At 34.4% G+C, this 18,559-nt stretch overlaps 1 protein-coding gene across 2 annotated transcripts in view; it reads right to left on the reverse strand.

Moving 5' to 3' along the window:
* Positions 1-18,559, reverse strand: part of LOC110466732 (glutamate receptor-like) — a 111,209-nt gene that overhangs the window by 10,794 nt on the left and 81,856 nt on the right. For both annotated transcript variants that reach the window (XM_021523453.1, XM_021523452.1), the window contains exons 3-8: positions 16,031-16,276; positions 9,229-9,428; positions 6,429-6,482; positions 5,678-5,815; positions 4,675-4,839; positions 3,656-3,763 (exon numbers count right to left, since the gene is read on the reverse strand). In XM_021523453.1, coding sequence (XP_021379128.1) covers positions 3,656-3,763; positions 4,675-4,839; positions 5,678-5,815; positions 6,429-6,482; positions 9,229-9,428; positions 16,031-16,276 — 911 coding nt within the window. The remainder of the gene's footprint in view (positions 1-3,655; positions 3,764-4,674; positions 4,840-5,677; positions 5,816-6,428; positions 6,483-9,228; positions 9,429-16,030; positions 16,277-18,559) is intronic.

Raw genomic sequence — 18,559 nt, forward strand, 5'->3', positions numbered from 1 at the left:
CTGTCATACCGTAAGGAGTGACAGAGAAATAATACTCTAGGGGCTACAGAAAAATCATACTCTAGGGGTTACAGAGAAAACATACTCTAGGGGTTACAGAGAAATCATACTCTAGGGGTTACAGAAAAATCATACTCTAGGGGCTACAGAGAAATCATACTCTAGGGGCTACAGAGAAATCATACTCTAGGGTTAACAGAGAAATCATACTCAAGGGGTTACAGAGAAATAATACTCTAGGGGTTACAGAGAAATCATACTCTAGGGGCTACAGAGAAATCATACTCTAGGGGTTACAGAGAAATCATACTCTATGGGCTACAGAGAAATCATACTCTAGGGGTTACAGAGAAATCATACTATATGGGCTACAGAGAAATCATACTCTAGGGGTTACAGAGAAATCATACTCTAGGGGTTACAGAGAAATCATACTCTAGGGGTTACAGAGAAATCATACTCTAGGGGTTACAGAGAAATCATACTCTAGGGGTTACAGAGAAATCATACTCTAGGGGTTACAGAGAAATCATACTCTAGGGGTTACAGAGAAATCATACTCTAGGGGTTACAGAGAAATCATACTCTAGGGGTTACAGAGAAATCATACTCTAGGGGTTACAGAGAAATCATACTCTAGGGGTTACAGAGAAATCATACTCTAGGGGTTACAGAGAAATCATACTCTAGGGGTTACAGAGAAATCATACTCTAGGGGTTACAGAGAAATCATACTCTAGGGGTTACAGAGAAATCATACTCTAGGGGTTACAGAGAAATCGTACTCTAGGGGTTACAGAGAAATCATACTCTATTGGCTACAGAGAAATCATACTCTATGGGCTACAGAGAAATCATACTCTAGGGGTTACAGAGAGATCATACTATATGGGCTACAGAGAAATCATACTATATGGGCTACAGAGAAATCATACTCTAGGGGCTACAGAGAAATCATACTCTAGGGGCTACAGAGAAATCACACTCTAGGGGCTACAGAGAAATCATACTTTATTGGCTACAGAGAAATCATACTCTAGGGGCTACAGAGAAATCACACTCTAGGGGCTACAGAGAAATCATACTTTATTGGCTACAGAGAAATCATACTCTAGGGGCTACAGAGAAATCATACTCTAGGGGCTACAGAGAAATCATACTCTATGGGCTACAGAGAAATCATACTCTAGGGGTTACAGAGAAATCATACTCTAGGGGCTACAGAGAAATCATACTCTATTGGCTACAGAGAAATCATACTCTAGGGGCTACATAGAAATCATACTCTAGGGGCTACAGAGAAACATAATCTAAGGGTTACAGAGAAATTATAATATAGGGGCTACAGAGAAATCATAATCTAGAGGCTACAGAGAAATCATGATATAGGGGTTACAGAGAAACATACTATATGGGCTACAAAGAAATCATACTCTAGGGGCTACAGAGAAATCATGATATAGGGGCTACAGAGAAACATACTCTTGGGGCTCTAGAGTAATCATAATCTGAAGGCTACAGAGAAATCATGATATAGGGGCTACAGAGATATAATACTCTAGGGGTTACAGAAAAAATCGTACTATATGGGCTCCAGAGAAATCATAATCGAAGGATTTCAGAGAAACACTATCTAGAGGCTACAGAGAAACATACTCTATGGGCTACAGAGAAACCGTAATCTAGGGGCTACAGAGAAATCATACTTTAGGGGTTACAGAGAAATCATATTATAGCGGCTACAGAGAAATCATAATCTAGGGGTTACAGAGAAATCACACTCTAGGGGCTACAGAGAAATCATAATATAGGGGCTACAGAGAAATCATGATATAGGGGCTACGGAGAAACATACTCTATGGGCTACAGAGAAATCATAATCAAGGGGTTACAGAGAAATCATTGTCTAGGGGTTACAGAGGAATCATAATCTAGGGTCTACAGAGAAATCATACTTTAGATGCTACAGAGAAACATACTCTATGGGCTACAGAAAATCATACTCTAGGGGCTACAGAGAAACATACTCTATGGGCTTCAAAGAAATCATAATCTAGGGGTTACAGAGAAATTATACTTTAGGGGCTACAGAGAAATCATGATATAGGGGCTACAGAGAAACATACTCTAGGGGCTACAGAGAAATCATTTTCTACGGGTTACAGAAGAGATATGAGCAGTTAAAACGGGAGATAATTATGTTTTTTGTTGGAGAAAGTCTGGATATTTTATTGCACATCAATTGATTATTTGCTATTGTTTTGTCATTTCCCCGTTTAATTATGATTGTGGTAACAAATATTATATTCTGAACATATTTTAAAGAGTTTTATCAGTTTTAGCACCATAATGTTGACCTACTTTCTATTGCATAAGAAAATACATTTTGGTCAAATTAAGAGCTTTTAAATGTTGCAATGTAAATCAAGACTAAATTGCATTGAAATCCTATTATACCTGTTTATTTTTAGACAAACAAACATGAAATAACAAACGTGTAATAAACAGATCATTAGAACGACAGATAACAATTTAATATTCATTTAAACCGATTCTGTTACGTAAGATTTTGATTTGTCTCATGGCGGGATGCATTGCAGCAGATTTGTCAACAAAGCCGCAAAGGCAGTGCTTAAGTTGTAGTCAGATTACAAGCAAAACAAAACTATTCTGATTTAAGCCTGCTTTAACGAGCAACATGAAATCTAAATAACATTGATGACATTCAGAAGACATCGAGAAATATCTTTTTGCAAGAATATTATGCTCTCTCGGTATCGTCATGTCATACCTATTTTACACATGCATATTTATTTCTCAAGAAGAACAGTGCTTTTGATTAGGACCGCAAATCATATATTGACCGCTTTGCAGATTTCAGACGAGTTCGGGACAATCATTATAATGTGCTTCATATGAACACATTACAGTGTAGTATTAACTTGTCTTTAGGACAGGAAGGTTTGAATGTTTATCTACTTATAATGCCCTCGTTGCTGTGTACGAATACAGGTATATTTGAACACTTTAATCATAAACGGGGTTATTCTGACTCAATGAATGTTGTGCGTGTCCCTTAACCATTGTTGCCTGAATGAATGTGGTTCTTTCAACGAACAACCACACCTTTTAAGGACCACTGTCCATCTACACTTTGGCGTTTTATATATATAGTTAATCCCCTTCTTTATTTCATTTTGGATATAACTAAAGTGCGATTGGGAAAAGATACTTCTGTTCGAGTCCTAATCTGTCCATCTCAATCTTCACATTCAGAACACTGTTGTTGATAGGGTTTTTTCATCTTTATTATGAATAATATGTTATATAATCATTTCTGGAAAAAAAACATACCCTGCAGGACTTTTATGAAAAATATTACTGTTAAAATATAATTAGCAACAGTGTTCTGAGTGTTAAACTGCAGTAGTGCTAGACCGGGATTCGAAACCCAGATTCCAGACTAATATATAATATCAATCCTACAGCTATAGCTACCTGGTCAACAGAATGTTCTGGCCAAACTGTGCTACAGCTATAACCAAACGGAAGTTAATGGGAGGTTGCTGTATACAGGAAATATCACAGTGCAGTAAGACAGGGTTCCTTCAGTTGTGTCATATGTAAAGTCATTTTAAGTGATAGAAAAGATCACCTTAGCTCTCTCCATATTCATTGTCGTCTGAATGAGGGGAAGCTTGAACTTTTTCCGAAACCCTCTGTCATCAAACTGTACTGTTCCCGTAAAACCATTGTATGTTGTCTGTAAAAAGATGTATACATTAAATTTTAACGAATATACTTGTTGTAAGTCAATATTTGAATTTGAATATTTGGAACCTTACAAATGTGTTATTTTTATGAATCTATCATTTAAAAAATCGTTTAATGCATTGTGTTTTATTTTTTATTCATTTCCTTCAATTTAACGCTAAACCCCTGTATAACGCTTAGATTTCTTCGGACTAATGGTGGCGGGTAGTATAACATAGCTTTACTGTACAAAACATCGTTATAATCATGTTACCTATCATCAAATATCATCATTATATTCAGCTGTATACACTAGCATAGAGTCAGCGTAAATCCACTGACAAAACAATACAACTTATATCAAATTATCATTCTACATGGTACAAATATATAGAGGACATTTAATGGTTTTCCATTACATACCGTATCTATTTCAATTGTATGGCAGAATATCAATATTTGTTCACGAGCGCAAAGCATAGTTTGATATGCTGCAGAATTGAACCGAAACAACCATTTATTCTGTTGGTACTTCATGTGAAATTTGAACTAACAATTTACGCAGTGGATGCAAAGGATCGTTCTGATTGGCCAGTGCTAACAGTAATTTCTCCACATGTGAGGCTATAACGTTCGTAGGCTTTCACTGCAGATAATTTAAAAAGAAAATAACAGTAAAAAAGTAGTAAATCAAAATATGTTTGATACATAAAACATAAAACATAAAACATGTTTGATACGTAAGCGGTACGTTGTGCTCAAACTGTGAGCTACATAACTGTAAGACAAATTTCTTCCTATACAAAAAAATAACGTTAAAACACACACATGATTGCACCTATACAATTTGGTATATATTATAATATATCAAACTGATATAACTGTGCGTTATAAAAAAAAAAGGTTAACTTCAAAACTTACATTTCTTAGAGCTCTCATGAAGGTTTTGCCTGGAACTCGACGAACATTTGCGTCCCCAACTCTACATTTCATTCCGGTAAGTCCCTGATCATAAAGATCGGGATTTAATTTTTTCGATGCTTTGTGTATCAGTCGGACGGCGTCCAGTACCAATGCCTTCTCAAGCTGTAAATAGTTATAGGTTACTTTTAACGTACGAATTCACCCGTGGTTGGAAAGGAAAAACTCATAAGAATACACAAAACGATATACCAAAAAAAATATTAATGTCACAGCAGAAAATTATCAACTTTATATTCACCGTAAAACCTAATACTGTGAAATCAGATATTTTTGTTGAGCCAAAATTTAGTGGTTTCCCAACAAAACACCATTTCGTGGGTACATGATCCGAGGATAACGAGTACCCACTCAAACAGAGAATTGCTTTATATAACATTTGTGATTATTTCGAGGATCTATGAATTCAACAAAATCAACGACATTAAAAACAATTCCAGGGAAAGAAGTGATCTCACAGCTGTTTACCAGTAAATAGGATACATTTTATTGATTTTAATTTTATTATTCCCAGTGAGATTCCTGTTTATCAATTAATTCTTTAGGATATACATTATTCAAAAGGCGTGTTACGGTACCGTATTAAGCAGAGGAGCCTCTTTGACGATTCATGGTTGTATTATCAGTTACCAATGTAAACCAAAGCTAAACTGAATGTGTTCTCATAACAGATACTGTAAAAGTGGAAATATTTGCAATATGAAAATGTTTGCACTTTTAGTGTTGAGTAAACTAGCGCGAAAATATCCATACGCAAATATTAATTTAGGTACATGTAGGAGTATAAGCATATATAGATTTCAGAACCATCGCCACAGCGAAAATTTCCACACCGCGATCCATTCGTTCCAAGGTTTAAAAAACCGCAAACATTTATTTCCAAACGCAAACAATGTTCACTTTACTTTATGAAACAGTATGTAAATATATAACCGATGCATACCGTAATCTTTTTGTTGAGGATATTCGCGTATATGTCTCTGTCCTTGCTCTTAGCTGGACCGTCCTCGGTGGCATTCAATTGGAATCCCGTCACATTTATTCCACTCCTTAGTGGCTCATCTCCCATATCATTAATATCCTTTAATTAAGAAATATGATTCGTTTACGGCATCTGTTTATCAAAACGCTCTTTTAAATCATTGATACATAATGTAGAAAACAAAGACATAACATGAAAAAATGCGATGAATAATCTCAGTTTTTTGTTTTTTATCTATCTTAATGTTTACCAAAAGGAGGCAAATACACCAACATATCGCCTCCGAAACAATAGCATATATTGTTCACATGGCACTTCCTCCATAACTGACTTAAGCTGTTAATTTGAACCTTACATTTCAAACCAAATAATTTCATTGTTATTCATTGGCATGCCTATTTACGCAAAAAAAACATAGCAACATCAGTATTTTCTAATACACTATTAGAGGACACATTTGTTCCTACATCTTGGATCATAATCACGTGGAAGTCAGTGATAACTGGTATACTGGTATAAATATTTTTAGAAGTAGCTGGCAATATTATCTGCATTACCTTACTTCAATTGACAATTTTTATTATGTTCTATATTGTTTAAAAACAAAAAGGGATACTTTTGTATCCAGTTATAATTAAAATGCCTTTATCATATTCAGGTCCATCTAACCTAACCACTACAAAAGTCGATAACTGATAAATGTAGTACACACCAGATCAGCAAGTAGAAAATGGAATCTGTTGTTGATCATATCACGGTCATTTCTCTGAAAAAAATGTAAAAACGGTTGTTTTACAGTATCGAAACATCACTGTAAGTTCTAAATGAAATTCCAATAGACATCAGTACACCGTTTTAATCCCTGTTCCATTGTTATGTGTTTTTCGTATGTATATTGAACTCTTTGTTCGGTATGGTTATAACTGAAGAACACTTGTATTAGGGCACTGCCGTGGATCAGGTAGCTCAGTCAGTTGGAGCGATAGTACAACAATCTGAAGTTCAGGCTGCATTTTACGCTCAAAACACTGCTTTGATAATATTTTGTTGATTTCATCTCTTTTGTTTGTCATGAATGTCCCGCAAGGAAAAACATGTTTACCACACTATATTCGTACAGGGAAAACAGTTTTCAATGCGTATTTGCAGTTTCTGACTGTTTTACGGGGATCTTTAATCTTAAATAACGTCAATGGAAACCACTTATCCAATAAAACGAATACAATCTAAAACATCAGGTTCGCCATTAACTGACAGGTTATTAACATCATTTATCCTATTCAAACATTATCGAGATAAAAAACATAAAGAATGACATGTAAAGTAAACATTTTGTCCGAAACTCAAAGACATAATGACAAATTATCACACCAAGATGTTAAACAAAGAATAAGAATTGCTGATGTTAACGACGGCCGTTACAAACGTCTTCCACACGATCCTCGAAGTAGTAATTTATACTGAAACAACACGCTGTATAATTCGTAACAGTGTAATACACTTACAAAACAAACTTGATAGAAATTGGTCACTACTAAAATTTCGAAAAATCAGAGACCATCTTGGATGCACAATTGGAAAGAAAAAAGTTGCAGAGAAAATTGTGTGACGATTTTCGGCCATATTTGTTTTGGTGACTGAACTATTTACACAGTATGTCAGTTAACGCATAGAAAAATTGTTGATAATTGCAAAAAATAAAAAATAACGAATAACAGGGTGTTTGGAATATATTAATAAAAAATCAAATAGACTGCTGTAGGATTACGACTCCGAGATCATTAAGATGTTTTACCAAGGCACAAATCCAATCAAATTTGCAACTTATATTTCAACTTAAATAATAAAGTGTAAACAAATTATATTGAAATATTTTATAAGCAGCATCAGATTAAGCTTGTACAGAAATAGCCATTTCTCATTCATATGCTCATACACTTATTTATATCTACAACATCAGGTAAATAAACTTTTCCAAATCACAGTCCTAATTATTTGACTTTAAATAGGTAACGAGCTTATTTTACAGTACATCACAGGATTTCCGCAAGAAATCGATAACTCAGCCTTGAGAATCGCAACACTTTGAGCGCTATGCAAAGGTCACTTACACACACACAATCATACAATGCGGCTATGTAAAGGTCACTTACACACACAAAATCATACAATGCGGCTATGTAAAGGTCACTTACACACACAATCATACAATGCGGCTATGTGAAGGTCACTTACACACACACAGTCATACAATGCGGCTATGTAAAGGTCACTTACACACACACAATCATACAATGCCGCTATGTAAAGGTCACTTACACACACACAATCATACAATACGGCTACATTTGTATGTAAAGGTCACTTACACACACACAATCATACAATGCGGCAATGTAAAGGTCACTTACACACACACAATCGTACATGTACAATGCGGCTATGTAAAGGTCACTTACACACACACAATCATACAATGCGGCTATATAAAGGTCACTTACACACACACAGTCATACAATGCGGCTATGTAAAGGTCACTTACACACACACAATCATACAATACGGCTATGTAAAGGTAACTTACACACACACAATCATACAATGCGGCTATGTAAAGGTCACTTACACACACACAATCATACAATGCGGCTATTTAAAGAATTGGTATCATGGATTACAAGAAAGTGAAAACATGCCACTTTAGTAAAGCAAAATTTAAATGCAATATTGCTTGTCTTGGATACTTTAGGATGTTGAGTCTTTAATATATATTAAATAAATATCATATCAAATGGTGAACATTATTTGTCCATCATTTGGAAATACTGAATATTGGAGAGTTTTGACTGGTGATTTACTGTAAACATACTTATTTTAGCGCATCATCACAATCTAACAGATCAGCACATTGATGAACTTGCCTGACCACAAAATATATGCAATTCAGAACAACATACATGAGCATGGCGCATTGATATTCTAGCGCAATATTGAAAGCGCTAAAAGCGGTAACATAAGACTACCGCTTTAATTAGGGTCTATTTCAGTATTCGTCCTTCCTCTTGAACATCTTTACCAACAGAACCAACAGAAGTAGCATACTAAGTTATAAAATATTTCTTAACAAACATGATAAATTTGCTCTCATCGGGCGAGCATTCGAAGGCGGCGAACACTTCACAATATTTCGAATAGAATAATAAGTAGCTTGTGAATAACGACGTTATAGTGATGAAAACTATTGTATATCGGGAAATTTTCGCCTAGTAAAATATTCGCCATTTCTGATAAAATTGATGTTCGTCTAGTGTTCATGTTGCCATCCACACGTAACTATTATATATGATGCATAAGCATGTTGTTTACTTATATTCGTTATTATGATAAATTCGCCATCATTACCGAAAATTAACATACGAAAATTAACCTTGCGACGGAAAATGTTCGTTATACGCTAACTAGACACACAGAAAGTATACTGTTTATCAAATAACCATGTGGTTCTACTTACGACATTCATTATGAGTGTCCTGGCCTCATCTGTTGTGATGTCCAGTAAGATCCGGAGGTTAGTATCCTTGACAGTCCCATATATATCCCTCAGCAACATGTACGATTCATGGGCGTCTCGTACTCTTTTAACGTTTATGTCGATTAACTCGTATTCTCGGACGTTGAAAGCCTGGAAGAGCTGCTGCAGTCGTATTAATCCTGACGAATATATTAAAAACAATATAAACAAAACACAAACAAATGTATATCAAATGCAAAAGCCCGGATACATTTTATCTATACTACAGATATTAGTTTTAATATGTATTGATTTATACGATTACAAAGATTAATATTCTGAGGACGTGCTTTTTTTCTTATTTGACATAAACTTGAAAAATCAGCACAAGCATATGTACTTGTCCCTTGTTCTTCCATTGCTAATGCGAACATTTGTAGACCACGAATAGCTTAAGATCTAAAATACGAAAATATTCACAGAAAATCATTTTTAATTTAACAGTATATTAATACTACATAGTAGTTATTTAAGTTTTGAATAAAGATACGTATCTGCATAATACGAATTATACATTAGGTATTTGCATCCTCATTAAGGTATGTTAGCATTTTCAAACAATGTAGACATGGTAAGTGAACTCGACGTGGTTGATATTTACAACGCATTTTTCTATTGCACCTGGTAATAAACAACAAACATGGTTAAAATCAAGTTGTTTCATGTGAAAGGACGGGCGCCCTGATATTAACGGATATTAATGTGACATCGTAATAAAATATAATGATTGGGTGGTATGCTAATACTATTTAGTTTGGGGTATTATAATACTATTTTTATAGTGGTATGATAATCGTATTTAACTTTGTAGTATGATACTGGTATCTAACTGTGTTGCATGATAATAGTAATCAATTGTGTGGTATGATAGTACAAATGTAGTAATCAGTTTTGTGGTAGGATATTCGTAATCAAGTGTGGTATGATATTACATATGTAGTTATCAGTTGTGTGGTTCGGTATTCGTAATCAATTGTGTGGTATAATATTACATAATTATGTAGTTCTCAGTTGTGTGGTATGGTATTACATATATAGCAATTAGTTTTGTGGTATGGTATTACATATGTATTAATCAGTTGTGTGGTATGATATAAGCAAACATTTTTGTGTTATCAATATTCGTTATCAGTTGTGTGGTATGATATTACATGATTTTTACAACTTTTTAAAAAATCTTTTTTTATACCACAACATAATGTGTTATTTTATTTACATTAAAAGTAGTTTTTTATAAATGGCGCAATGATTTTTGGGTTGATCAATCAAATGACATGCTGTAACTCCCTCACGCCGTGCTTTCAACGTCAATCTAGTTGAGACGGAGCTTCCTCGTGCTCCTTTTCTCTCTGAACTAATGACGCTAATGATGCGGCTATGTATTGTCTAGAACTTGGTTAGTCGTTGGGAATCCCTCAATATCAATATCGAGTACAATGCCCGGATGTCAAATACAACAACATATGGTGTCATACGATCCTTTAAGTTTGACAGATGAATATTTGTTTGTGAAAAGTATTACTTTGTGTACGACGTCATCAAACTATGTGCTTTTTCGGTTTATCACTTTTAGAATAAAAATGAACAAAATTAAAAAACGTGTCATAAACAATATAAGATCGCTTTTCTTAAAATTACTACGCAAACAAATTCCTTATATGCCATTAAAATTATGCAACCGGATGCGGCTGTATCTTGGTATGTTTAATGTAATATATGATTATATTCCTAAATAAACAATACCGATCTACACGGATTTCGAGATCCTCCTCTTAGAAAAAGTGGCGCTTACATGTACCCGAATATAATTCTATTTCTATTTTTATAACTATGCATGCGAACAGGGAGACAAGATAAAGATCCAAACGGCCATATTGAAAATCTAGTAGCTTGACAAATGATAGCAGACATCTACAGGAACTCCAGCAAGTGTTGTCTTAGATACCGTGACTCTTAGCAACGCCTATCATCAACTCAGAGTTCATTGGCTATTTCATTGTCAGTTCCTGGTATTTGGTTATATACATTTGTATGTGCAACTATCAAATTTAAACAAATGAATTGATTGCTCTCCTTATGACGCACATTGTGTATCCCCGCATACTTCAGAGATCTGTTAAGTTATCACAAAACCTTATTCCAATTACAAACTTCTATATTTAGACTGCCCTATTTCAACTTTTGTTAGTGCATCGCCTTTGTGAAATACGACGGTGATTTAAGCCTCTCCGATGACGTAATTGTCCAAAAAGATAAAGAACATAATAAATAAGAAGCAACATACGTGAGCTTCCCTTGTTGGAATGGAGCCAAAACTATTTTAAGATAATTTTGTAAAAAACGTCAATAACCCAGTGCAGTATTACTGAATTACATGAATGACGTTACCGAGAAAATTACCCGTATATGTCTAAGTTAACATTCTCAAAGTCTGTTCCTAAATCAGTTCTAACTTAGTAAAATGGTTCTCGCAGTGGGTATTCATCAACAAATATATAAAGTTGGACTCAAGATCAATATAATGTTCTCTGTGGGCTCGCTGGAAGTGTTTACAACAGTGTAGTTCATAGTTGTCATAGGTGTTGGAGAACGAATTGCATTTGCAGTACATAAAACACCGGTGTCTGGTTCCATTGCTTTACTCTTTCCCTTCATGTAAGAACTTTGAAAAGGTAATACCAACAAAAAAGATGTTTGTGATTCATGTCATGCATTTTGATGTTCATATGATGCACTTTACAGACATACACTGACATAATTTATTTCATTTATGTTTTTATGTCTTCAAAGCAGCTATCGTCGTATGCAGACGATCTGCATTAGACATCGTGCCAGATAAGAAATCTTATCTAGTGCAAAACACTGAAATGTCGGTTCGCTATGGACACATCGGCGTTTAACTAACAAAAGATAAAGATGTATTGGATGTGTGAAAAAGGCAGATATCGCAATATAGGGAGATGCAGGAGGAATACTACAACGAAGTTGGTTGTTGTATTGTTCTCAATCGAAAGGACACAACTCTGAAATCGTTAAATCTAATTTTCATAAATGCTAATTCTTAAAGGATGAAGGTAACACACATACAGATGGAGTTATATCAACGAGTGGTTCAATTTAAATGCTGAATTAAAATAACAATGCCTTATTATTGTGCATTGTATTATACATGTATATGTATAAATATGTGTATAATTATCGCACGTTCAAATGATCGTGTTGAGTTTAAACTGATCCTGTTCTGAAGATTTACGCACTTGCAGTGGTGTTGAAATCTACATAAACTATACAACTCTAAACTATGAATACATACATTTGTATTTGTGCCCAAATATAATCGCCCTTTTTCGCTCAACGTGAAAACCGCGGGTATTTTCCGGCCGCGAACACTTTTACAGTAAAATAAAAAGAGGAGGATTGTCTTTCAAAAGAAAATATGATGAAAAGCGATTTGAATATTCTGAAAAAAATTGCAGATTTATGTTATTTTCACGAAATTTAATGTACAATTAACGGCAAACTGGAGATTTTGTAAATAGTTAATATATATACATTGTTCGTATCTGTTGTTTGACCTTTTTATATCATGTATTTTTAAGTTTTGATTTCTTTTTAAACTATAAACATGTTATCGTAATATACATCCACTGTTTAAGTAGGTGTTAATGCTTCGAAGAGGATGCATGTTTGGTTTGTTTTTCTACATACTAATTTAGTATCTGTGTATTCATATCATGTAAATCAATTACAGTGTTTACAATTAACTGACATGACTTGTCCTTTGCTATGTCTGTTTCAATACTACGATGCCTTCAGACGTTCGCATGTACTTCTTGATATAATGAACTGCAGTGTGAGGTTTGGTTGTGGTCAGAATTGAAAGTTGTTACGAGTTTTAAGGTTTTCGTCCTAAAGAGGTGATAATTACACACCTATAGTGGACACCTGTAATCCTGCACGTTTCGAAACACTTGGCTTATCCTTACATCGTTACATCATCCAAACATTCAATATTTATACTGACATCCGTAATTGTGTCAAACTACTTAATTCTTACTAACATGTGCTCGTTCTAAGACACTAAATTAATACTTACATGACTTAGCTGATCAACACAAATCATTGTTGTTTTTAGAATTTGACTATGACGAAAACTGATGTACGCATGCGCAATAATGAGTGGTTCACTTTTGTCATTTAGGTGATGTGCAAAGATTAATTAAGGTTTTTATGCCACATATAACATTAAAATCTGTTACAGTTATCTCCCATCAAAACCTAAATTCACCATTAAATCATTTATTATCAAGAATATTTGTTAAACATGCCTTCCAAACTGCCATATAAAAAAACGCATTAAGTAATGTTTTAGTGTTGAACCTTGTATAAATGAGGCGAATGTGCCTAAAACGAAGGAAATATCCTTGAGAGGTAGCAAAACGAAACGTTGATACGATAATTATATAAGTATCACATTAATAATGTTACTCAAGATCAATTGATTGACTTTTAATAGGGTTTATGTATAAGTATATAGGGAATCAATTTGTAATATATATAAGTTGACTATCAAAGTAATGTACCGACACAATGACAATTAATTAAACAAGACTCATTAAACTTTCTGGTTATTGTACGTTAATACTAATTTTAATCCGGAGTACATATAAATAATTTCTCATTTTTAATTATACTTACCGCAAATGTAGGGATATATTTATTCAGCAATTAGTAAATGCTTAACAAACCTGATTACGTGATTGCTATGAGAAATTACAAATCGCTATAATTTAAACATTTCTGAAGTTATTAATGGTGTTTACTACTAAACTGACGTTTCAATCGGACTTTAATCAATCAACGTCAATACCTGGAAGTTTAAGTGTGATTTGCAACCAATGTTTATTATTTTTAAACGATTCCATCGGCAAATGCATGGCTTTCTCTGGTATAACAAATGCATGGCTTTCTCTGGTATAACAAAAGCAATGTCTTTCTGTTGAGGAAACAATTAAATAGTCAGATATCTATTATTATGATGTGGTGTTAAGGCATGAATTTAAGATCTGTTATGAAAACATGCTACTTTAACTGACAGCGGGCTGAGGAGTTTTCCCTCGTTGACAAAAATCAATGGTACAAAGGTTAATAAATAACATCATTCAATGATTTGAAGTTCGAAATTCATAATTCTATATACATGTAAAAGCGGAATCTAACTAATAAACGCTGATAAAAAAATATTTTTTAAATTTCTTTATCGCTATCTTTCCTTTCAAGGGTATTCACATATATAGTAGCTTCATCTGTTCACCAGGTTAATATACCGCAGGTAACTTGCTACTCTAGAGCGTCTTCTTTGAACAATGAATTATTCGGTAGAAGAGTGTAGTTTGATGACTAATAAATTATTTCATTAAATGATATATAGCCCATGTTTTCTACCAGAAATGCTTCAATCGACGCTGTCTTTGTGAAATCAATTTCGAAATCTACGATAAATGAGAAGTTTGTGGCATTATGCGTCGTTATTTACCTATATATCATCCAGTATTTAACTAGACACATATACAAAAGAAAGCTGACCAATAATGCCCATTTTTACGGTCCTTTTTATTATTAACAAACATACGTAAACATTATTATACTTTATAGATAAATATGAGAGTTATAGTCCGGGATCCATCCTGTCGTATACAGTATGCTCAGAAAGGAGTACCATAAAATACGAATTATTAAAATGAAATGAACGCATCCATTTGTCCTGAGCCTTAATCTATAAAACTGTTCAAATTGTTAAAAAAATAGGTTGTCAATAGTTGCTTCTTTTACATTCATAGTAACTTAAAAAAACCCACTTATGTTACAATTAAGAAAAAAATGCATGCAAACTAAAGCAAATTAAGGATCCAGAATTACTGGGTTAAAATATGTATTGATTAATTTAAATACCTCTTATATTTTACAGTTGTTTTATGCTTTTACATTCAATAGACAAAAGGGGGTCTCTGAAGTGCTGGGACCAACAAGATAAACTGTTTCCCGACCCTGCACTCCATCCAGTTGGTCCCTACACCGGGGGGAAATAGTTCCCCAGATTAATGTAACGACATGAAGCAACTGTTTTGTTTCCGGATCAATGAAAAACAAATGCTATCTAGCAACATTAAAACCATTATTTTATTCAGACCCCGGCTGTTGAGCACGTCTGTCAGCCAATCAGGTTTGCCAGGTCACAGTCAATATATTTCGCTGGTTAATCTGATTGATTGTTACAAGCCACTGTACGCCAAAACGTTTACAAGGCAACAGTCTAAATTATTGACCGAACAATATTTGTCATCTGTTAACTGGCTTACTACTAGTATGCATTCCTCGCAAATTTCTGAGGAAATAGTAAAAAAAATAAAAAATGTATAGAGATGAAATCTGATCTGATATAATATTACAACACATCATATTACAAAATGAAGTTTAATATACTGTACAAGTACTTATTTAGTGAACTCAAATTTTAGCGTATTATGGGTTTTTCACATATCCCATACGTGAATTGGCGCACTCCAAATCTTCGTAACTCGAAACAATATCCAGAAACTTTGATTAGCACAGTCATAATTAAGCGCAATATATATGGAACGAAAATCGCTTACGTTAGAATACCACTTAAAATGCACGCTTACTGTATATTATAATAGTATATCAAATAATATTGTGATAGTCTAGTGATTGATTAACTTACCTTCATCCGTATCGTATATATAAAATAATTCTTTCCATCCATAATTTACAATCACGTCTACGAGGCCGTCGATATAATGAGGTCTCATATACAGTTGATAAGGGTCGGCGGAAGTGGAATTTTGGGGCATGCTCAGTGTTATAAACGGCGCTTTGAACGTGTCGCTGTAGGATTGAATCGTTGACAAGGCACAAACTTTTGACATCCCAACAAATGCAAGAACTCCATTTTCAAGCTGCTCACATACTGAAATATAAAAAGAAAAAAATAACAGATTAGCAATCAATACGTCATAAATAGATTTTTGTTTTGTTTAATGTCTTATTAACAGCTAAAGTCATTTAAGAACGTGACTCCATGCATGTGTGCGAGGTATGTTTTCATGTGTGTATACGAGCTTGAGGCGATATTAATGTATTTGCTTTCTTGCGATAGCACGAAGCTGATGCCGTCTTTAGAGTGATATCCCACTAAAATACACGTACCATGTCAAAGGCACCCAGCTAAGAACTCCACCAGGACGCATTACACTGACAATGTGTGAACACCTAACAAATGCAATTATATCTGTTATACAGAAATATCAACTTTTTTTTCCACATGTACGCTGACCGAAACCTGCTTCCCACTTGAATGTATTTTTAGAAAAAATTGAAAGTGAGTTCTTTATAAAATCTTGTCATTTATCTCCTCTTACACTATCAATTGGCTTCATGTACGTTCGACATTCTGGCACAATTATGGCATTTGGCCTCAAGCCTGATGGCCACACTAATCAAACTTGAAACATTATTGGCAAACCCTTTATTAGTAGAATTCAGAAAATGGTTCTCAAAGCCAGACATTATTTGCTTTATAGAATCCACTCAGCGATTTGCATTTCACAAAACAATAAAAAAAGCATGTCTGCATATAAAGTGGACTTTTGACACGCTATGTTCTATAGATACACTTTAAAACGAGGGAAGCGTCTGGCGAATCAGACTGGCTTCCGGTCAATGATAAAAGTTTAATTTTCCTATATCATGTAGACGTTTAGGATGTGTTTCGATTGGGTATTTGGCACTGTTTCCGTGGCGGCTTGGAGAAGTCATACAAAATAAACACTAATGAATACAAGTATTGTGCTTTTGGAAAACGTTCTATTCTCACAAGGAAATGTAATTTGGGTTTTAGTTGGGTAGTGTTCTGGCCATTTTATTTGTGTCATACACCCTAGGTCATTGACTCTAACATATACAAAATTGTAACAGTGTTAAGCGCTACAGGGCTAACGTTTGAATGTATAAAATCTATACATTAGCGAGAAACAAAGAGAAAAAAACTAATTCTGATGTCTATCACACTCTTGAACTGCCAATAGCATTATCGGAATAAAGCTCAGAGTATGACTCCATAGCAAATACGCACCTCTAAGTGTATCAATTTTAATTGTACGCACAGCCTGGAGGTGTTGATGTGATCTGCGATATACGTGCAACCACCATTTAAAAGCTTTCATATCGTCATTACAAGTCTCTAACGTATTCTCGCGTTATATTTTTGAATTTTATTAGATTTTGTTGATTTTCAATGCCGTTGATTCTGTTTTAAAAGTTTAGTCAGGAAGATACAGACGTATCGGAAGCTGGATGGTCTCATACAATATTCACTCTACATGGATCACACAGGCACACAATTGTGTTATTTAGATCTAGTAGCAGGTCCACGCCATTAGAAGTGTTAATTCCGCTATAGAAATACAATACGGCCTGTATCGAAATCTTTATTAGAGTGTGTTGGCATGGTTCGATATTCGTTTGAGGCGAAAGACTCGAAACCATGATTTATATGTTATTGTATGTCGACTGGTGTCAAATATCTATTGCGATTTCTAGCATGTCCTCTCTTGATGCCGAGAGTGTAAATACCGAGGGAACAATGAGCTGGGATTCACGTGGTAATTTGGACGTGCGCGTGATAAATGAAATCGATGATTGATGGCCGCAGTGTGCCTAACGTATACGTCATCATAACGCTATGTCAACGTCATCATAGGACGTCATTGTGAAGGTCAAAAGGTCACCTTTGTGTTTAAGTACATAGTAGCATTATCTTAAACCCAAGAGAGAAGTTTGATTGAGAAATAGGTTTCACACATGTTTCATGTTCCGATTACATTTTCGAGTTTGTACTCTGAACTGAACGATAAAGCGTAGTTGATGCTGTGAATTGATAATTCTGCTTCATTTGCAAGCTTCTATATGGAACAACATGATGGAAGTACAGCATAAACAAAAAAGTCGTTGAAAACAAATTCCATTTAGATTGCGATGTCAAAAATTCCTTTGCTTAAATAAGGCCAAGCTCTCTTTTTCCTTTTTTTTTTTAAAAAAAGTAGTTCAATCTTTCAAGCTCGCTCCGAGGACAGTTTCCAAGGTAACAAATCATACCTTTCTGCTACACTATTTCTCTATATCTGTCATACTTTTACGTTTTACTAAACTTTGATACACAATTTTGAACGAGTGGCAACAATTGGGATCAGTA

This window comes from Mizuhopecten yessoensis, unplaced genomic scaffold, assembly GCF_002113885.1.
Source record: "Mizuhopecten yessoensis strain PY_sf001 unplaced genomic scaffold, ASM211388v2 scaffold11143, whole genome shotgun sequence".
In the NCBI taxonomy this organism is placed as follows: Eukaryota; Metazoa; Mollusca; class Bivalvia; order Pectinida; family Pectinidae; genus Mizuhopecten; species Mizuhopecten yessoensis.